Raw genomic sequence first — 20138 nt, 5'->3', positions numbered from 1 at the left:
GAATCTTCATTTCATTCGTATTTACGTTCACAAAATGTAGTTCGGAGATTTGATTTCTTAAATCAGAATGGTACAACTTACGCATGAGAGTCACGATCAAGCCGTGTTTTTATCCTTTTTTTCCCATTTCTTTTTCAACAACAACTCGTGACCCCAAAAAATTCAAAAGTGATGATTTCTTTACCTGGTGGCTATAATGAACATTCATTTAGACTTTTAATTGAAAACATAATATTATTTATTCGCTCGTTATCAACATTCATTTAAACATGTTCAAAACAAACTTTCCACATTACTTTGCAAACTCAATTTATTTCAATTATCTTCGCTTGCATACAAACGCTTTAAACAAACTTCGAAACATTTCCACTCAACCATGCTCCACTCCATAACATGTGCTGCAGCCAACAATAAACAACAACAGAACAGCGTACCTTCCTAGCACCCAAAATCAGCAAGTTGTTCGTGTTCATTCCGACGTCGAAGCTACAGCGAATGGTGATTTGTCGTTCGTCTTCAGGAAAAAGTTTCCTTTGGCCGTTTTGGGACAGGCAAAGCCGAGCGGAATCGGATTACCTATGCAACCGCCAGTTTTGAGCGAAAGCAGTGAATTGCACTTAACGGCCAGCAGACTCTTTTCGGTTTCGGGATACACCGTCTCAGCATAAAGCTCCCAGGCACGCTTATGAGAACCTGTCAGGGAGGTAGAAGTAAACCTATTAGATTGTATTTTCCAAAAAATAGGAGTCGATATGTTTCTACTTACACGATGGATCGATGCATCCAGGTTGGACCGAAACAACGCTAAAAAAAGGTCAATAAATTAGTACATTCACTTTGCAAGCGTTAGACCGAGAGATATCTCACCCGTTGGGATAAAAATCGGCATCACCTATCGGATCACGCTTGCCCAGCACCTTGGCGTTCGTGTGGATGATGTCCACAAAGTCCGCATCACCCCGCTGAATGCCGCTCAGCGATTCTCCCTCATTGAAGCAAGGATTCGCCGGATCCAGTCCCGTAATGCGGGGAATCGTTTTGTTCGTTTTGTACTGGAAGTAGCGCCCTGCAGCACCCACAATGTGTGCACCTAAGCTGTGGCCTACGGAACCGAATCTGGCCTTAGTTCTTGGCGGGGTGTGACTTCCTGCTGGTGGTCCACTTACCGATCAGGTGAATCTTCTCCAGTGGCACGTACTGAATTAATCCCTTCAATCCGTCCGCCAAACCTTCGCCAAGATCGTTCGTGTTGAACGCGGACCAGGTGTACAGTGTGTCCACATACTCGGCTGTATCTATAACGACGAAGTTGTAGCCGCCACGTGCCTTATACGCGTTGTAGATCGTATCGATCGCCCGATTCGGTTCGTTCACGTTCGACGTCCAGCCGGTAACCAGTATGACCGTATCGTACGATTTGTTGAACAGCTCATCCTTCCACAAATCATCCGACTCCAGCAGCGGTATCGTAACGTTATTGTCTTCCGTCATCAGGATGTAGTTCATGTCGGTTATGTTGACGCTGTTCTCGGACGCGGTCGCATTCGACAGCAGTGCCACGGAACCTTACCCGGGTTAAAATCAAATTACCCAATTACTACTGGTTGGTTGGCTAAAAAGCCTGTCCCCAAAAAAAAAACCATCATCCAACTTACATATTTGATTGATCGTGGCGGCGATCGCTTCCGCCGGCAGGCCAATGATCGATTGCTTGCTAAACTCGAGCAACTGCTCCGGTGAAAATATCTGCGGTATGTTCTCGGCCACTCCCTTGGCCGTTTTAGCTGCCACCTTCGCGACGTCACTCGTCGTTTTGAAAAAGCCTCCCAAGTCCAGCGAATGCACCTGGCGCGTGCAAACACTTGCCATCAGCACGATCAACACGAGCGACCGTTTGCCCATCGCGATGATTTGTCTCTGAGCGTGAGAGAAAAATCAACGGAAAACAACAGTATGAGCACGGGAAAAGTGATGTTCTGCCAAGCATTGTTTGCGACTTTCCTAAGCTTGAGCAGCTTGAGTGTAAAGCTTGCGTGTGCCGTTGTACATGATTCAGACGCAAAAATGGGCGGTTAATAATTTGCCTACATCTATACCGAAGCTACCGAACGCGATCGTGTGAGATCAAGGAAGTGGCCAATGGGAAATGCTTTGTTGTTAAACGTGAGTCATCCTCATTCGCTAGTCACAATCGATCGAGTAACTCAGAAGAGTTCTGTCAGGTGAAATGCGTAAACTTTCCCTTTCTCTGTATCGCGATCGAGGTGTGTCACGTTTCGCACAAGAAAGATCGCTCTTGATCACGTGTACGTAAACACCCTATTAAAACATTTACCTATCTATAATGCTCGATAGACGTCACGCTAACGACAATGATTGAAGAATTAGTCTAATTATTTTAAATCGTTCCTCTCTAGGATGTAAAGCTCTTTGTTGCTGTTTTGCTGTACTATGGTAATGTGTAGTGATGACGTTCGTAAAACGGGTTCCAATTGATCTGGATTCAAACATAAAGATGTCACAGTTGGCATTAATTTATGCAGCAACGTGAATATGAATAAAACATTCATCACGCACGAGCGGACAACCATCGAGCATCCAATTAAATGATAATCGATCGTCCATTCCACTAGCTTATAATATGCTGCCACGGCGAAGAGAGTCCTTTTCAAAACACTTATCGTAAGTCCTTATCGAAAGATCGCACACCACCGAACATGTTTTCCTCAAATATCTCTTTGTTTTCCTAACTATTTTCACAACACTGTCGTTATTATGCATACCACGTTTTTGCTTCTGTCAGCCACAACCACAAGTAACTCGGTTAGCACACGTCCACCGGTACGATCCCGCGTTCTGTTTCAGTCGGCGCAACAAATCGAACTAATCTGTGATCGGAGAAAAATTATAATTTTATATCCGCGTAATGCAGCGTGTGGCCCGCGAGTTCTCACACCGCGTCTCGCAAATACCGTTCCGCATACCGCGCTGCTCACCCGAGATGGGCACGGGCCGCACTGTCGCCATTTAAATGGTTGTATACAGCCCCCGGAGCAGTGGCTAACGCTGAATCATACTGATGCTGTTGCTGCAGCGTTAACTGAACACGGTTCTGCCCAACGCATTGTTGACACCGGTGGAGAGATGCCGATACGGGCGCGACGCGCATGTGTACGCATCCGTAAATCACTGCAAAAAGGCGCGTGCGTATGCGGTCTTTTTGAGAGAGCCTTTTGCACGGATGTTGCCTCGTGTACTGGTCAATGTCATCATGGCGTCGATATGCGGGAAGTTCCGTTACTACTCCGTGCTGTCGGTTCAAGGATATTCTGACACTCATTGATGCTGGGAGGTAAACCACCTCCAGCCCAACGAAGGCAAACTTTGTCACAGGACACGCACATTGTTCGGTTCAGTGAACCGATCGTTCATCAGATCGTAATCGGGGGGAAAAAAAAACCACACATTGATCGATATGAAAGCTCATTTTTTGCTAGAAATTCTCGACCATTCTTTACTTTGATTTCCTGTGTGTGTGTGTGTGTCGCTAATTCCTAGCACCACTGCACAGTCGTCGTGTATGCAGCTTCTTCTGCTGCAAACAGCCAGTGCTCGGCTGCCGTACTTACAAATTTGTATGTTTACCTATGAATATTCAGCAGGCGTACACCTTTTTCGTTTAACGCTCATTACGTCGCTGGGCGTCGCTTTTCGAGAGCATTTGCACACTGGGGGAGCAGTGGCTTGACCTTCACAAAACATTATTTGGCACGGGACGAAACGTAATGCCCGGCTAGTTTGAATGCAGTGTACCGATACAAATAAACTGTGAAGATTTTTTGTTTTACATATTCAAACTTTCGTTTACCGCGTGTAATTAATATTTTTGATCGGTTCGATTCATCCGCGTTATCCGTTAGACTGCGGATTGTATCGGGCAGCATATAGTGAATTCGATTCGTTAATAAGACATGACTTTGGGAGAAGGATTAGGCAAGAAGAGCAACATTCTTTCTTTATTTATCATTGCAGTAACATTCATGTATTAATAGAGTTCATTTTTGAATTATTGATATTTCTTTATTAGATTCACAGTCAATGTGATTAGGTGTACTGATAAACTCATTTGAGAATTAATTACGTGTTAAACATACCACGGGGTGGTCTGATGGTAGATGGCGTCTCCATCGACAGGACCGATAATCGAATCCTATCAGGACTGCTAACCCGTACGCAGGACTTGACTATCCAACTTGCCAACGAAGAAGAATTTAAAGAGATCATATATCGATCGTTCTACGATTTTCAATGATATACGATCATAGGCCCGTCTTTGTTAGCTTCGAAAGGTTTAACCATTTGTCCTCCGTTGTTTGATTCGACTATTTTATTACTTAGCACAACTAGCGTTGCAAAAGAAGCACATGTAACACGCTTATACATGTTCTCTACAATACTGAAATTTCCGAAATAATTTGTTTTACAAGCTGGCTTCTATCGATTTAATACTACATAGATATTGAATGTAATGGCAAATTAATTAGATTTTAGATTGTCTTATGAACGAATTTGAACCGTGATCATCAATAAAGATTATGTTCATCATCAGGAAATTCAATGCAATCGTCTATGCCTCGTGCCGTACCCTTTGAGCACCGTCAGGATATTTGTCACCCGCCAAAATGACTGTCTTGCTGCCTTCTGAAAGGATTCGAGCTAGAACAGATATATGATTCAAACACACACCATCAAATATATCCTTAGCATAAGACGCTCGAAGATGACTTTAACCTCCTCCGCCAGCATTATCTATCTCGTAATGCTCATATCATATCATTCATATCTCGTAGATCATATCATTATCGTAAACTCGTGCAGTGTACTATATATACATGGTGCATTTCGAACGTTGCCAGAGTTTTCTGAATCGCAAAAGTGGGAGAAGTCCACGCTCAAATTGTTATCCCTAGTTATGCGGTTGTACCAAGCTATCAAAACTCTTTGACCACCTCGAGTCGTTTCTCCAATCCAATCCTATCCTTACCGCCTCTCTTTCTCGTCTAAAGCACGCGCGGAAGAAGAATGAGCATAGCACATCTTTTTGGCCTTTCGATGACCCGTTCGATCATTGCTATGGTGAAGTGGTCTGAATGAGACGCTCAACCATTTTCGCAGCCTGTCTATTTTGTATTTCATTATGATAAATTTTTATGAGAATTGGGCTACTCATTTTCAGCTTGTGCTTTGGTCAAAAGCTAAAAATTGCTAACCATTTTTACCGTAAATTGCCAACCGACCAAGGCTGTAAAGTTGAGCCAAATGGAGATACCTACGTAATATTTTTTATCGTCTTTTAAATGAATCGAGTTAACTTCACATTTCTTATAACTAATACCAAAATCCTTGCACTCCACAGATACAATCAGCTGGTCAGCATTTAGCAACGTTTGAAAACTCAACTCGATCACTCGATACAAAATGTACTAACTTTTAGTACAACATATGATCCGATCTGGCGTATACAACCCAAGCCCAACTGTCATCTGCTTTTTCTATTCCCCTTTTCTTCTTCTTGCATCTTTAGCGTCAATTGGAAAATCAAAACAACCACATTGTTTACCTTTTCGCGAAACAATTTACAGAAACGGAAGAAAGTTCAACTGTGCGATACCATCATCGCCTAATCATTATCGCAAATAGTTCTAATTCACCATTTATGGTAATCTTTTTGTACGGTAAAGGTTCAGCGTGGCAGGTAAGAAGAGCTGGGACCATCAGCTGTTCCTACATAGAGTGAAAACAATATTTACTCGTGTTTTCTAAATTATTTACCCTTTCGCGATAGGATAACAGCACAGAATAGAGCCCAACCATGAACGACTACTACGGAGAGGAACCATCAACGCCAGAAATAGAGTTTGTTAAGGTGGATCCAGCATATGCTGAGCACCATCTGATGGACGATATGGAAATCGAGGATGCAAGAGACGTGCAACGAATGGTTAGAGTTATGCCGAAAGTTCGACCTCCAGCCAATCCCAAAGTCATAAAAAAGAAAATCGTACGCGTTCCGTATTTCGAGAAAGGCCACCACGATGGTATGTTGCTGCAGGAAACGGGGCAACTTCCATTGCTTTTACCGATATTGTATTTCATATTTCAGTTTTGAAGCAACGGAAGTTGAAACCAGCAGTTGCTACACCCAATAGTTACTTAGTTAAAGGAACAAAAAATAAAGTAAGTATCGCATGGAGCGGTGATGGAAGTAGGGTTACAGCTTATCATAATAGTATTTTTCCCCCAGATTATACCGTTACCACAAGAGCTATGCATTGAGCTGATAGGCAGAATTAAACAGGAACCTTGTATATGGGACAGCACAAGCGAGCATTTCAGAAACAAAAAAAATAAAGATCAAGCCTGGAATCGTGTCGCGGCTCACCTGGCACTGCCAGTAGAACTGTTGAAAGCCAAATGGACATCCATTCTTGGATCTCTTCGATCCTACAATTCACGGTACAAGAAGGGCATGCACACTGGTAAGTATTGGGCGTTATACTAGTTTCTGATATCAATTATGAACTTGCAATTTCCCTTTCTTTTATCACAGATAGCAAACCAAGCTGGTTCGCTTACGAATTGTTGAGTTTTATGGGTAATGAAATAGGATCGGTGCAAACGAAAGATAGTTTAGAGGTAACTGTCACGATTCATTTTTCCTAACTTAGTCTCGCTTTACTCACATCCCTGGGTTATTTCGTAGCGCTCTTCTGCTAGCCATCATGGAGCAAGATATGTTCCCAGTAGCAGTAGACGCGTAACAGACAGGCCACCATCGCCGACGGAAGTCATTGAAGAGTACGTAGAAGAACGTTCGTTGCCCTCAAATGCTGCGCCTACTACCATCAACAGTACTGCCGAAATGGACGACCCCAACGATGCACCGGATAGTACGTGCAATGAAGAAATATTGCGAATTGTGCGTTCCATGTCTAAGGTGTTAAACAAAATGGCCAACATAGGCATGTCCGTTGACTATGGGCGGTACGTTAATCAGCACCTGAAGGAGTATGACGATGAAATTAGGCGAAAAACGGTAAAAGGCATCATGGACCTGATCACAGCAGCCGATGAAGAGATGTCGTTCAAGTACCCGGATCGATCGAAGGTAACGGTGCAAAACAGCGGGGCAAATCCACATAAAAAGTAATAAAAAAAATATTAATTTATATTTGTTTGTATTTGTTATACCGTTTAGCGAAGTAGCAATAAAGAGATATAGACCAAACTAAATAAATCGCGTCTAATGCTTTTTGCTTCAAGACATGTTTACAGCAAAATCAGCAGAAGCCCCTTCCAAAACGAAGGCGCTACTGGCAAATGTGTCAGATGATATTCCCTTTGAAGCAGATGATATCACAAAAGTGACAGCTCCGTTCAGATTGTTTGTTTTGTTGGTTGATGACGCCTCGCATGGATGTGTTCTTCACAGTTAAGTTAAAGTAATGGTAAGTGTGTTTAATTAATTTCTGACGATGACGCAGCGCACACTACAATGAACCCTTAACGATGTTCCTTTGCCTTGTTTTAGCAATGGACGCTACCCGGAACGAAGCCGTGGCCGGTCCTTCCACAGTTAAGACTTGGAAAAGAAACCACAACGGACAGCGCCTTTCACGGAAAACGGTCAGCGATACAGATCGGCAGCGTATCGTGAACGCATTTTTGAATGGTTTTACGCCAAGAACCATTAGCGAAATGCTCAGCGTCAAACTGTCCACCGTGTACGGCATCCTGAAACAGTATCAGCAAACGGGAAAGGTTGCCGCCCTGAAACGGGGTGGTAACCATAAGAAAATACTTTCCGACGAAGCTGCGGCTAGCATTCGCGAGTGGCTGGAGGAAGACCGTAACCTGTCCCTAGGCACGCTTACCGACCGACTGTGGGAACAGTACCACGTACGCGTATGTCGGTCAACTGTTGGACGTGAGATAAAACGGTTGAAAATACCGCGGCGCCTGCAGTTTAATCGCGAAGCAGCGAGAAGAAAGTTTCATGCAGTATCGCAGAACGAAAGCGTCTCTACTGCAGTGAACGAATGTCCAGCGTCCATAAAGGAGGAAGAATTCAGCTCCAGCGACATAGATGATATCGAACTCGGAGAAACGATATTAACTTGTAAGGATGCCTATAATGTTGCACATCAAAATATTATTAACAGAACCGGATTTAGACGAGAATCCTTTTTTTCTATTTAGTCATAGGCTTAAACTGAATCTTTTTTTTTCTCTCTCCAGCTGAGGATAACGGAACCAGCTATTTTGAAGCCCATCCGATGGAGACAGTAAGCAAATTAAAGCGTTCGGATTATTCAGTAAAGCCAATAGCTAAATTCTCTTCGTTTCAGGATCCACTGGAAAGCAATCCTGAGAGCACCAATACCATCGCAAAGCAACTATCAGGCGATACATTTGGGCGGCAAGGGAATAATGACGAAAGCGAAGCCTGTACCTATACTTTACAAATGCTGGATGAACCAAACATTACCAAAACCGTAACGGTTGCTCTGCCTGGCCAGAATCTGCCAATGGACAAACTTAAAGGACACACTGATGGAAGCGGTACGCATACGTTAACGGTGAACGGCAACTCTATGGACGGTCCAACTCAGGAGCGTGCAGCTGATGCACCAAAAACGTGCACCCACTGCATTTGTTTTTATGAGCTTGTGAACGAGCAGAAAAAGATGTTTGAGCTCATTTTAAACTTCCAACAAAAAGTGGTTAACGACATCCAGGAGGTAAAGCAAACGGTAGTACAAAAACTGAAAGATTTGGATGTTGTAGTTAAAAAACAATGAATCGTGATCGAACTGGACCTCGGCTATGTGAAAGGAATTAAATAGAAATTTTATGTTGGGGATAAGGTTTGTTTCAGAACCATATGAAATGTATTCCGATCTCATCACCGATTCACGATCGGTCGCTCAAACCAATTTAATTTACGAAGAACTTACCTACTGATGTCGCTAAAACGACTTGAACTTTATTGTTCTTGTAAAAATAATCCCGACTATACAGCCAGGTGATTCATAACCAAAAAAAAATTAAATAAAACTACAAATAAGGTGAATGAAAGCGACCAAATCGCTCTCATTTTTCAAAAATCTATCTTGTGCTAAAACGCCTATTTGTGGTGTATGGTTTGAGCCTTTTAGTGTTGTGTAAGCGGGCCTATAGCAAGGTATGTGAATATACCTCTGGTATATGGTTATAATATATACACCTTGGTCTATAGAAACAAAACAAAACACCCTTTCCTACGAAGCCGCTGTCATTTGCGGCTCATCGCGATCGAAGCGGCTCAAAACATACTCGGAATTCGATCGCGTCGGACGCTTCCTGTGAAGAAACGTGAAAAAAGAGCTGTAAACCTCATCGGTACTTACAACTAGCCTGCTAATTACAGTGTATTGAGTTTGTTGACGAACTGGCCCGTGCTTTTATCTTGCTAGATTATCTAGCTCTATGGAAAATTCGCATAGCAAACACCGCAGTTCAAAAACGGCAGCCACTCCAGACGTAAGTGCAGAATGGCATTCTGGACAAGATGGCCGTCGTACAGCTTTTCTCACGAATCGACCACAAGTCGATTTCCTCGCATCTGAAATAACATTCATCCCAAAATAGTTCAACTGGCCCGCCGTACCGCATCACACCCGCTAACCCTGATGGCCCGTTTGCTGTGTTTGCATACGCATTGATTGGTTGATACGTTATTTTTCCTCATACTAGCTACCGGCTGAAGAACCGACTACGATCAAACAAGAACCATTCGAAGGCGTTTCTCACGAGCAAGCCTACGCATCGGGTGCAGGAATGTCCCAAGAAGCAAGCACATCAAATTGTGATGTTCAAAACCATTTGCCGGATGAAGTAGGCGAAACCGGCATCCAATGTGAGGACACATTTTCCACGATAGAAGAAGACGATGTCAAGGCTGAAAACATGTCTACCGACGACAATGAGGAAAATGAAGACGATGGCGATATGGTTGGCACAAGTAAGTTTTACCAAGCATGGAATTTCGTAGCAAATTGTAGTGTAAGTCGGTTCTGCATGGTTCATACAATGGACGATTGAACGCTACTGTACGGAATGAGTTAAGAATTCGATTTACGATTTTACGCCGGCATTTGTGAAAGTACCGAGGGGGGCTGTGAGGGAGACTGTTATAGGATAAGTAGCGCCGGTTTCTGTCCCATGCGGACTTTTACCCCGCGCACAGGATAGATTATCCAGACCTAGAGGGTAAATACTGTCCAGGAAAAGGCAAAGGCAGCGCAAGGTTGTAGTGCGCCGACACAGTTGTGTATGGCCGTTCCATATATATCAAGATCGTACCTTACCCCCTGCAGTCAAAAGCGTCAGTCGAAAACGCCGAGTTTTCAATACCAATCGAAAGGCGAAAGGAATATAGTTTACATTGGTGAGATGCTTATGAACGTTACGATGCTGCGAGAAGTGATGCTTTCTCTTACGCAAATTCTCCATCGCAGCGTTTGCATCTTTTGTGCAGTGACGAGACAGGGGCTGTTGCACTATGCTGCTAAAACGACAGCTACCGAGCGCGTCTTCCTCGCGTGAAGCCAAAGAAGGTATAATTGGTTGCGGATTGCAAGGTTTGAAACATGCTGACCCTTGTACGTAGATCGCCTCCTTGGCGTTCAGCCCGATCACTTATAATATGTCCAACAAGAAACAAAGTCCCTCCCTTTCGTTCATGCTATTTGTATTTGTGTAACAATTGGTATTGGGATTAAGTACATTTCGTTTTTATTTATTATTTTGTTTTCCATTATTTCAAGACATAAAAAGAACTAACCCGAATGACGACACAGAAGCCGGGAACAGAGCGACCGTCAGAAAGAAGCAGCGACTATCGGTAAGTAATATATGTAACTGCATAAATGCTTAATTTTATTAATATGCAACTATCCTACTATACGATTAAATACATAGTTTTATAATTTTAAATCTGCTCTATATAAAGTTATCAATTGCTGAAACATTTCCCATTGTTATTGCTGTATAGCACAATATGCTTACAAATGTATCAGAGGATTTTCTTTTCAAACGCTGGACTGGATATCAAATGCCATGTATGCCAGGATCTAAATTGCCTTATAGAAAATGCTCCCCGAACTAAAGACTGATGGAAGCTGGATTCACCTCCGAGCCTCCAATGGCTCCGGGAGATCGAAACCCTATCGGTAGTAGCAACAGCAAAATTTGAGAGTTTTCCATCCCCTTTTTTTGGGGCTAGTGATATAGTGAGCCATTGTCATCCATTTAAAGGCTGGTATACAACAAGAATGACCGGCACATTGCAAAAGGGCTCATTACGTGATACAGTTTTATCCTGTATAAAGCGACGGCTCTGAAGCCAATGGATAGGCCGGAAGGAACATTTACCTCATAGTGAATCGACTATTCAGGGGTTGATTTACCCGAATGCTCTGTAATAGTTTCCAACGCTAATAAGAAAAAGCGTCGATTTCGAGCAATCGCCTACCTCAAAAATCATTCGATAATTTTTATGATCGATCAATTGATGATCAGAAGATCAGCTATTATCCATCCCGATGATACTACTTGTCGTTCTGCAACCCAAGGATGGCATGCCAATGGAGCCGTGAATATTCTTCTGTGAATGCCCCCATTTTACACCTGTTTTTTAGGCATCAATTTATGTTTAATTGGGCTTGGAACATCTTAAAAAAATCTTCACATATGAAAAGTCCTTGCATTATTTTATTCACAATGCTAATTTAATTTCATTAGCTGGTTCATTTGTTGATTATTGTTTCTTAAATTAGGATCCTAATGATCACCAATTTGCTAATTTGTATTTGTATTAATGTTTATGGTGCACGCTTTTTAAACGACATCGGTTTGCTGCCATCACCGTACGCAGCATTCCATCGACAACAGCCGTACACAGACGGCAGCCAAGGTAATTACCTCCAAACGTGTTGTTTTTGTCGTTCAGCCTGCACTGGAAGTTGTCGTTCGCTTACTCTTCATTCCTCTTCTATTGTAGCCGATTGCGCGACGACAAAACATTTCGATCGAAAAGAAAAGGGAGATTGTTCAGCTGTACCTGGACCAGCACCGTATAACGGACATAGGGAACATAATGCAACTGAACACGCAGACAGTTTCGCGGATTGTTCATTCCTACCTTAAGCACTGGGAAGTCGTGGACAATTCCCATCGCAAGGGTGGTCCACACCTGAAGAAGTTAAACGATGAGCAGATTCAAACGATGAAAAGCTGGGTGGACAAAGAGTGTTCGTTAAGTTTGAAAAAAATTGCCGAAAAATGTAGGGAAGAATTTGGGGTACAGGTTGGTTTATCTACGGTTAGGAACTATTTAACCGGGTTCAGTTACACTATCAAAAGAGTCCCACCGCTGCCCGAGCGTTGCAACCGCGATTCGCAAACGGTTGAGGCACGCAAGCAGTACGCTGTTCGGTTTAGTGCGCTACAGGCAGAATTGAACGACACAGGCTTTGTATTCCTGAACGTAGCAGGGTTTCATGTTTCACTGAGAAATTCTGGGAAACCGGCCGCACAGGTAGTTTCCCCATTTCGCGAGCGTTACATTGCCATCTGCTGCTGCATGTCCCGAACTGGGTTAGTGGCTTACGCATCATCCGATGGCGTCCTTGACCAGCGCTCATTCGATGAGTTTCTGGTGCAACTGAAAGCTGCGTTTCGTAGGCGCAACATCATGAAGCCGATACTCTTTATGGACAGTGCCGCTTGCAAACAGACAGCTAGTGTTAGAACATTTGCTGAACAAAACAACATTAGGCTCGAGAACCTTCCACCAAACGCGCCGTGCTTAAATCCTACTGAAAATATGTTTTCCGAGCTGAAAAACATTGTAGAACGAGCTCGTCCACAGAACGAAACCGAAGTGTTGAAAGCTATTAAGGACGGTGCCAATCTGGTCACGAAGCAGGATTGTGATGGGTATTACGGTGATATGTTGCGACACGTGCAACAATGTTGTGATGAGGATAAAAATAAGGAATAAGAGCATTGATTGCAGTTTATTTAAATTATGTAAGAAATTTGTAAACTACAAATTATAATTTGTTTTTTTTTCTACTTTAATTTGAACATTACAATAAATGTTTATACACCCGTAATATCATGAGTAGTCAGTACGAGTGGAATTGGCATGTTGTCAACGATCGAAAGAGACTGGTTCTAAGCTAATTTCGGTACATGTTTGGCAGTAGTAGTTATCCAGATTATAATCGTGTATCACCTGAATGAAAAGTTTTCTTAGGCCTTATTGTTCCGCTTATTAAAAAAAGCTTCGTAGATCCTGATCCTTACTGAAGCACTATCGGGGAACTTTCAGGTGACGGCATGGTTTAGTTTTACTATAAGCTACTCGTCACCATCGTCAAGAACTAGCCTCCCAATAGAATTCGGTACAGGCTGTTTCGCACGGAGTGCTGAAAGTTGGCAGGATACTGGAACTAGACGTCATAGCATCATAGATGAACTAGATCTGTTGAGTAATTTGTTGCGGAAACATCGTACTTTGCTCGCCTTTTCAGTTAAGCTTAGGCAGTGCAGTACTGTTCTTCTCGCACGGCTCAGAGAACTCATTATAGGGGAGCCGATTATGTATATTACTCACAGTCTAGAGTCACTGTCAACTTCCTACTAGTCTGTCCAGCTAGAAAAGCATACTTCAGAGCTTTTAATGCCACAAGAAGAGACCCGGTGCAATGGATAGTTCTGTTTGGATGCAGAGCCGCTTCTTCTATTCCTGCGGAAGCAGGCCCAAGCAGGCACTTTACGAGTTGAGTCGTCCGGTGTCATTCTCATAACATGACCGACCAGCGCATACCACAGCCCGGGCGAGTCTAATTCGCCCCACAAAATAATACATAGTAGTGAGAAGTGAAAAGAATTAGGTTTATGTAATATAATTTAGATATAAGGATTGCATTCTAATCTCTGCTTTAAACACATCCCCCCCTAAGCTTTTATATAGCAGAAGAAGAAGAGTACATTTAATTCCAAACACGATGGCATTGCATTTAACTGGCGTATTATGTTTTCAGATGGAACCAAAAGGCGCTTGCACACGTCCCATCTGGGACGTGTTTGCCGAGGTGGTAACGTTGCCACACGATGATGATGCTGGCGAATCAAACCTTCAGCAATCTCCAGCCGTCGTCAACTCTATACTGACCCATCCGGCAGCTGGTGAAGCTGGTGCAGACGCAACGCTGCAGGTCGATCGAATGCTGATAAAGTTTATTGCCAAGGAAAGTGTCCCCCTGTCAATTGTCGAAAGTGAACCGTTCGAAACATTCTTGCAGGCGCTAAATTCTAACTACAATTTACCTTGCAAGAAGTATGCTACCTACGAACTGTTGCCAAGCTTTTACGCCGAAGAGATGAGGAAAGTGAAGCAAAATGTAGCATCAGCCAATGCTGTGGCACTGTCGTTGGATGGATGGTTAAACAGCAACCAGGTTAGAGTGCTGGCACTGAGTGGCCACTTCCTAGATGAGAATCTCAAAGTGCGTTCAAAACTGCTGGCAAGTGGAGCATTTTCTGATACACCAAGAAGCTGTGAAGTTACCGCATGGATCTATGAGAGTTTGAAGAAGTTTGAAATCGAGAACAAAATTATTGCCCTCGTGACGGACGACAGTGCCTCAGCCATGGGTGAAGCTGCCGACAATTTAAATATTCCACACGTACCCTGTTTTGCGCACCATTTGAACGCGTTAGTGCAGGAAGCAATAGAAAATTCTATACAGCCAACAGTTGACAAGGTAAAGCAAGTGGTCACGTGCTTCAAAAACAGTACCGAAGCAGCACAAATGTTGGTCACAACGCAAAAAAGCTTAAATCACGCAGTGCTGAAACTGAAGCCGGACGTTCCCACCCGATGGAACTCGACGTACGAGATGTTGGACCGATTCTTGAAAAATAAATGTCCCCTCATTGCATGCACGGACCGGTTGAAGATACGCATGGATATGGCAGGCAGCGATTGGACCGAGGTAGAGCAAGCGTTAGTTGCGTTGAAATATTTTGCCTCAGCAACTAAATTACTTTCCGCCGAGCCGCATACCACACTCTCGCACGTCGGTTTTCTATCCGCTGTACTACTGCGCAAAACGTCCGCACTCTTGCAGACAGGCAGCGAACTTGTTCCGGCGGTAAAATCCCTCCTTACTGGCCTGGTCGCAGGAATAAAGGCGCGACTGCAAGTGTACCGAGACATGGATCAAGTGTGGAAATCAATGTTTTTGGATCCGCGCGTGAAGAAAGCGGGCTTTCAAGATGAGCCCGAAAGGTATAAACACACTTACGATCTCATACTCGCCGAAATGCTGCCACTGCTGGAGCAAGAGTGTAGATCGGTGCGGCAACCTTTCAAGCATAGCACCGATGCAAATTTGCTGTACGGCGACATCATCTGTCAGGGGACGGGTTATCCAACCACACCCAGCGAGATGGCGCAGGATGAGCTCGACCTGTACCTAAACGCAAACATGATTGGCGTCGAACGTGATCCATTGCTGTGGTGGAAGGAAAATTCAGTAAAGTTCCCAACACTCTGCCGTTTGGCGGCGAACAATCTATGCATACCGGGTACCTCGGTGCCGTGCTACAGAATGTTTTCCAAAGCCGGACAAAAACTGGTGGAAAAACGAGCCAGACTAGCACCCAAGAAACTACACGAACTGCTATTCTTACAGTGTAATTATTAGCGTTCGCTACTGTTAGGTTTAAGCGGCGTTGCGTCAATCAAAATAACATTACAGTAAGTGCAGGGTAAGATTCTGACTTGATTTTTTTTTATTCATAAGGGAAGATTCTGGCTTGATGCCTAGTATGTAATTAGCTTTACCATTATTTTCAATGCATTGATTGAATAAAACCGCATCGTTCCTTGACGTTACATACCGATAATTACTATTAGAAAGAACATGTAGAACGTTTCATTTTAGCTATTGTCATTGCAGTTCGCATAATTGTAACTGCAGTCCGTAGTCAATAGGTCACTTGAGGCAGGGTAACTGGCCCTGCGCTCAAGCCCCCAGGTACCACTGGAGGACCTCGTGGCAGTTCGATTTAACGTCTGGTTACCCTCCCCCGACGTACAGGCAGACCAGTTACCTGGTCTGCCCAACCCCCTCCTGTTTAGCCTTGCTCCACCATCCGCCCAAGGGGTTGGGACAGGCCCGTGTACCCAAGCTTGGATATGTGGTGGGGAAAGTTACCACTCTACGACGAGGACGTGACGGAATAGGAGTTGGGTAGGCGAGCCTGTGTAACCCCGAAAGGAGTCTCGGATCCTACCCCATGAACAGAGCTGTACAAAAAATTTATAGTCCCAGTACTCATATACGCCTCTGAGACATGGACTCTGTCCAAATACGACGGGGATCATCCCCTGGGCACTTTCAGGCATTTATCTTCCAACGGAAATGTCTCGACTAGTGTTGTGTCATGTAGCTCTTTTTAATGTGGAAAGCGCTGTTGCTTGCTAACATGCGAGGCATCCCGGTAGCTCCACACTCACCAAGGGCGAAGGGATAGGAGCCCTTGGAGCAGAACTCTTGGACTAGGCACCTTGAAGCAGACTTCTTGCTCTACGTCCCTTGGATCAGACCCCTTGGAATTGAACCGTTGGACTAGGCACCTTTGAGCACGCCCCTTCGAGCAGACCCCATAGATTAGAACCTTTGGACTAGGTCCCTTGGAGCAGACGCCTTGGAACAGGCCGCTAGGATTAGGCTCCGTTTGGCTAAGTGAGACGGGTGTTTTATCACATAGTTCTGTTAAATCAGCAGCATACGTGCTGGTCGTTTAAGTCAGTGGCTGTGGCAATGGCATAAATCATTCGCCTCTTACGAACAGCACGAGGTGCCCATCAGATCAGGACATTGTAGCTAGAAAGTTTTGAGTGCAGATAAGATTTAAAAAAAACAGAAGATATGAAAACGCACTTACTTTCTAGTTGATTTCGAAATATTTGTTGAGACACACGTTATTCACAATGTTGCTGATCGCCAATTTTGTAACCTATAATTAAATAAAACTCATTTTATACTGATACATTACATTCATACTACTGAATTACCCCTGCAACGGTTCCTGGGATCACAGTTATTTCAAATAAATCGTTTTGTACTAAAACATCACTTTCCCCTTTGCAGAAAAAAAGCCTTTGGGTTCAGTGTAAACTAGCCTTTAGCAGCTGCTCAAACAAACCTCATCTGTCAGTTGCGGTTTGTTTGTCAATATACAGGGTATTAATCTACCAAAACATTTCAAGGAGCCAAGAAAGTTTGATGCTTTTGTATGATCGTGTCTTGGCATAAGGATCTAGCAGATTATAACAGTTGCAGGACAAATTTGTGTTACAAACAGTCTGGGTTTAACAACAATCAGGTGGCGTGTATTGCTAGCTATCATCATGGAAGATGCATCGAACAAACGGCACATAACAAGGCCGGTAGCTGTTCGTGTGGTAAGTTTTGAACGGTCGCAGCATCTCGTAGGAATCCAATTGTGATGCATAGTGTTAATAACTTTCATGCCAGCATTCCGTTACAGCCTCGACTCCGAAAAAGCAAGAGCCTCGGGAAGAGGATGTTTTCCGGGAGCAATTCGATGTATCAGGATCCTTTGACGAACCGAGCTCTCCGAATTGCACCGTTGACGACCCGTTCGCGGAAACAATCGAAACGGGCAACCACTTTGAGGACACAGTTTTCACGATAGAAGAAGTTGGTGTAGAGACGGAAGACATAGCCAAGTATGAGAGTGATGAAATTGAAGACGATGGCGATATTGTTGGTTTAAGTAAGTTGGTATGAAGGGTGATCCCCAGTCTATGATGTTTGCTTTAGAAGGGATCGGAGAGCTATACTGTTCCTGTGTCACCGATAGTTGATAGACGCTACGGGAGCTAATAATGTTTATCATCATGGTCGCTTTTCACCAGACCAAATAGAACTGAGCCGGAACAAACACCAACCGCTTTCCGATCTCTCTAGCAATACCCTTAAGTGAAGCATATGGTCTTAAGTTAACGTATGAACATATTATAATCTCTGCATATTTTTAGGAACAAATATGCGAAAAACTAGTAACGAGGTAGAATCAGGAAACAGTCTGAGCATTCCGAACGGACCCCACCGCCTTGTAAGTAGTACATTTAATTTATTTGTCATATTGCGCAGTCCGTTAGTGCGTTATACTTGCGCAAATTGTGATACGTGCATCAATTATTGTTTATTCGAATATTTTGTTAACAAGGTGCTTCTCAACCCTTACTCGATCTTCCAAACTTAATTTACGAAAGCTGGCAGCGAAGCAACAAATTAACTGTTTCGGTGTGCAGTTATGTTTTTACTTCAGTGTGTTTAGAAACGGGTCTTGCTGGTGTTTCTTAAATAATGATGCCGGTGTGTTTACGTGTTTCGTGCACTGCCGATTACTCTAATGTGCTTGTTGTTTTACTTCATAAGGGTATAAAAGATCAGACACTCTGTCTACAGCTAATACAGCTTATCAAGCACCACCCGGTCATTTGGAGCGCCACTACTCAAAGAGGCACGAACTGCAGCCGGCGGGCCGATGCCTGGCGCACAATTTCAAATATAATGGGAAAACCGGAAGAGATGGTTCGAAAAAAGTGGCTATCGCTTTGTGCCTACTTTCGCAAGGAAAGGAGAAAAGTTCGATGCAGTATGATAGCGGCAGCAGGTACGTTTACTATGTATATCATATAATATGTAACGCAAAGTATATTTTTCAATTGATAGATAATATATGTATGTGTGTGTGTATTTTGTTTAATACTTATTTTAGCACCCTCCAATGTTTATGTTTCAAACTGGTTCGCGTTCGACAGTATGCAATTTCTTAGAAGAGCTATCAGAATGCGCTCTCTACGACCCACAGTAAGTTTCGCAGGATCTTACAGACTGCTTAAACAATAAATTAAGAGCTTGTTTGTCCAAGATAGAGGTTTCACTGCTCGACCAGCTGAATTGGTTCATGTTGGCTGGAGTAATAAAATCATACGTTCCCCTTGTTTTTTCGTTCTCACCAAAAGACGATTCTTGTCATTGCAGTCGAAAGTGGCGAGAATAAAAGCTACCGCCAACCATCGATCGACAAAAGCGTTAACCGGCTACAAAACACCACCTACGGAACAACAATCAGTGTTTAAACAATCACAAACTGCAACTACAAACGGTGCTCACGTGAAACTCCAACCAAGCACATCTCGCACCGAACGAACGGTGCCTGACGACGGTTACGATGCCGATGCTATGCTTAAAGTGAAAACCACAAACAAAAAGGAACCCAATCGTGATGATCGCTTCGATGAAATATTCACCTCTATCGGGCAAAGCTTGGAGGCGATAATTACGAACCTAAACTCTTCCAACAGTCGTAACGTAGCGATGGGAAATCTGGTTACGCAAACGCTCGATGGACTACCCGACGCCGAGCAAGAGGAGCTTATAATGTTAATTAATGAAGCTATATACAAAGTAAAAACGGGCAGAGTTCGTTATATGGGAAGAACTGATTGTATATAATATTATTTTTTGTAAAGACAAAATAATAAATGACGATAATGATCTTATGAAATGATGACGTGTAAATTATTGCACCGAGCCGTTTAGTTTTAGGACTTCAGCTACAACATTATTGAAAGTACTTTGTGATATTAATTTCTATCTTGTTTTAGTTTGAATATCACTATGTAACTTAAATGTCTATGTAAGTATTTTATTTATTTATTTTTTGCTTAATTCACGCGTGCATTTTTATAAAAATATGAATATTTATAGTAGCAAAAAAGGTTTTTTTTAATAATGTACATTAACCATCAAAATTTATTAAAAGTTTTTCATCACTTTCCCAAACAATAGAGAAAATTATAGTAGAGAAGGGAAGTGCGTCGTACGTCTGGAACAAGAAGTTTTCCATGCTCCATTATATTTAAATACCCTGGTCGATTGAAGCAAATTGTGCTAGTCTGCTTCTTCAACAATAGACGG

At 43.1% G+C, this 20138-nt stretch overlaps 5 protein-coding genes across 11 annotated transcripts; 4 read left to right on the top strand and 1 right to left on the bottom strand.

Annotated features, from left to right (window-relative positions):
- Nucleotides 1-284: 284 nt before the first annotated feature.
- LOC118509719 (vitellogenin-3-like) lies at nt 285-2907 on the bottom strand. Its single transcript, XM_036050808.1, has 6 exons — nt 2784-2907; nt 1656-1917; nt 1167-1565; nt 868-1102; nt 767-804; nt 285-693 (listed from the first exon to the last, which is right to left on the bottom strand). Exons 2-6 carry the CDS (start codon nt 1900-1902, stop codon nt 470-472), a joined length of 1143 nt encoding a protein of 380 aa, XP_035906701.1. The 5' UTR covers nt 1903-1917; nt 2784-2907; the 3' UTR covers nt 285-469.
- A 2505-nt stretch (nt 2908-5412) lies between these two features.
- Nucleotides 5413-7293, top strand: LOC118509727. Of its 3 annotated transcripts, none has more exons than XM_036050838.1 (6): nt 5413-5751; nt 5846-6098; nt 6164-6237; nt 6305-6539; nt 6611-6696; nt 6764-7293. In XM_036050838.1, the coding sequence occupies exons 2-6, from the start codon at nt 5873-5875 to the stop codon at nt 7208-7210; spliced, it is 1068 nt and encodes a 355-aa protein (XP_035906731.1). In that variant the 5' UTR covers nt 5413-5751; nt 5846-5872; the 3' UTR covers nt 7211-7293. The 3 variants fall into 3 exon arrangements, with proteins under 3 accessions (XP_035906731.1, XP_035906732.1, XP_035906730.1); XM_036050839.1 differs by having other exon boundaries at nt 5414-5719; XM_036050837.1 differs by having other exon boundaries at nt 5420-5755.
- Nucleotides 7294-7398: 105 nt separating this feature from the next.
- On the top strand, nt 7399-9171 carry LOC118509723. The gene is made up of 4 exons (XM_036050812.1): nt 7399-7508; nt 7592-8179; nt 8299-8345; nt 8409-9171. Exons 2-4 carry the CDS (start codon nt 7594-7596, stop codon nt 8859-8861), a joined length of 1086 nt encoding a protein of 361 aa, XP_035906705.1. The 5' UTR covers nt 7399-7508; nt 7592-7593; the 3' UTR covers nt 8862-9171.
- A 144-nt stretch (nt 9172-9315) lies between these two features.
- LOC118509668 (zinc finger BED domain-containing protein 1-like) lies at nt 9316-16012 on the top strand. Of its 3 annotated transcripts, XM_036050656.1 has the most exons (5): nt 9316-9582; nt 9796-10063; nt 10869-10945; nt 11978-12016; nt 12104-16012. In XM_036050656.1, the coding sequence occupies exons 1-5, from the start codon at nt 9529-9531 to the stop codon at nt 13103-13105; spliced, it is 1440 nt and encodes a 479-aa protein (XP_035906549.1). In that variant the 5' UTR covers nt 9316-9528; the 3' UTR covers nt 13106-16012. The 3 variants fall into 3 exon arrangements, with proteins under 3 accessions (XP_035906549.1, XP_035906547.1, XP_035906548.1); XM_036050654.1 differs by lacking the exon at nt 11978-12016 and having other exon boundaries at nt 9333-9582; nt 14154-16012; XM_036050655.1 differs by lacking the exon at nt 11978-12016 and having other exon boundaries at nt 9340-9441; nt 14154-16012.
- Nucleotides 16013-17336: 1324 nt separating this feature from the next.
- LOC118509709 (transcription factor Adf-1-like) lies at nt 17337-19725 on the top strand. Of its 3 annotated transcripts, none has more exons than XM_036050791.1 (6): nt 17337-17587; nt 17674-17922; nt 18188-18264; nt 18621-18828; nt 18934-19025; nt 19200-19725. In XM_036050791.1, exons 1-6 carry the CDS (start codon nt 17419-17421, stop codon nt 19671-19673), a joined length of 1269 nt encoding a protein of 422 aa, XP_035906684.1. In that variant the 5' UTR covers nt 17337-17418; the 3' UTR covers nt 19674-19725. The 3 variants fall into 3 exon arrangements, with proteins under 3 accessions (XP_035906684.1, XP_035906683.1, XP_035906685.1); XM_036050790.1 differs by having other exon boundaries at nt 17341-17587; nt 18591-18828; XM_036050792.1 differs by having other exon boundaries at nt 17369-17587; nt 17661-17922; nt 18591-18828.
- The last annotated feature ends 413 nt before the right edge of the window (nt 19726-20138 follow it).

This window comes from Anopheles stephensi, chromosome 3 (genome assembly GCF_013141755.1).
Source record: "Anopheles stephensi strain Indian chromosome 3, UCI_ANSTEP_V1.0, whole genome shotgun sequence".
In the NCBI taxonomy this organism is placed as follows: domain Eukaryota; kingdom Metazoa; phylum Arthropoda; class Insecta; order Diptera; family Culicidae; genus Anopheles; species Anopheles stephensi.
This window is presented reverse-complemented; position numbering and strand designations above follow the sequence as displayed.

Bases quoted from the DNA above. Each gene is read 5' to 3' on its own strand.
- LOC118509719 (XM_036050808.1), bottom strand. From the start codon at position 1,902: ATGGGCAAACGGTCGCTCGTGTTGATCGTGCTGATGGCAAGTGTTTGC. The intron at 1,566-1,655 runs GTAAGTTGGATG...AACCCGGGTAAG, and splicing joins CGCCACGATCAATCAAATAT to GTTCCGTGGCACTGCTGTCG. The intron at 1,103-1,166 runs GTAAGTGGACCA...TCGGTTCCGTAG, and splicing joins GGAGAAGATTCACCTGATCG to GCCACAGCTTAGGTGCACAC.
- LOC118509727 (XM_036050838.1), top strand. From the start codon at position 5,873: ATGAACGACTACTACGGAGAGGAACCATCAACGCCAGAAATAGAGTTT. The intron at 6,099-6,163 runs GTATGTTGCTGC...TTCATATTTCAG, and splicing joins CGAGAAAGGCCACCACGATG to TTTTGAAGCAACGGAAGTTG. The intron at 6,238-6,304 runs GTAAGTATCGCA...TTTTTCCCCCAG, and splicing joins TTAAAGGAACAAAAAATAAA to ATTATACCGTTACCACAAGA.
- LOC118509723 (XM_036050812.1), top strand. From the start codon at position 7,594: ATGGACGCTACCCGGAACGAAGCCGTGGCCGGTCCTTCCACAGTTAAG. The intron at 8,180-8,298 runs GTAAGGATGCCT...TTCTCTCTCCAG, and splicing joins CGGAGAAACGATATTAACTT to CTGAGGATAACGGAACCAGC. The intron at 8,346-8,408 runs GTAAGCAAATTA...TCTTCGTTTCAG, and splicing joins AAGCCCATCCGATGGAGACA to GATCCACTGGAAAGCAATCC.
- LOC118509668 (XM_036050654.1), top strand. From the start codon at position 9,529: ATGGAAAATTCGCATAGCAAACACCGCAGTTCAAAAACGGCAGCCACT. The intron at 9,583-9,795 runs GTAAGTGCAGAA...TCCTCATACTAG, and splicing joins AAACGGCAGCCACTCCAGAC to CTACCGGCTGAAGAACCGAC. The intron at 10,946-14,153 runs GTAAGTAATATA...TTATGTTTTCAG, and splicing joins GAAAGAAGCAGCGACTATCG to ATGGAACCAAAAGGCGCTTG.
- LOC118509709 (XM_036050790.1), top strand. From the start codon at position 17,419: ATGATCGTGTCTTGGCATAAGGATCTAGCAGATTATAACAGTTGCAGG. The intron at 17,588-17,673 runs GTAAGTTTTGAA...ATTCCGTTACAG, and splicing joins GGCCGGTAGCTGTTCGTGTG to CCTCGACTCCGAAAAAGCAA. The intron at 17,923-18,187 runs GTAAGTTGGTAT...GCATATTTTTAG, and splicing joins TGGCGATATTGTTGGTTTAA to GAACAAATATGCGAAAAACT.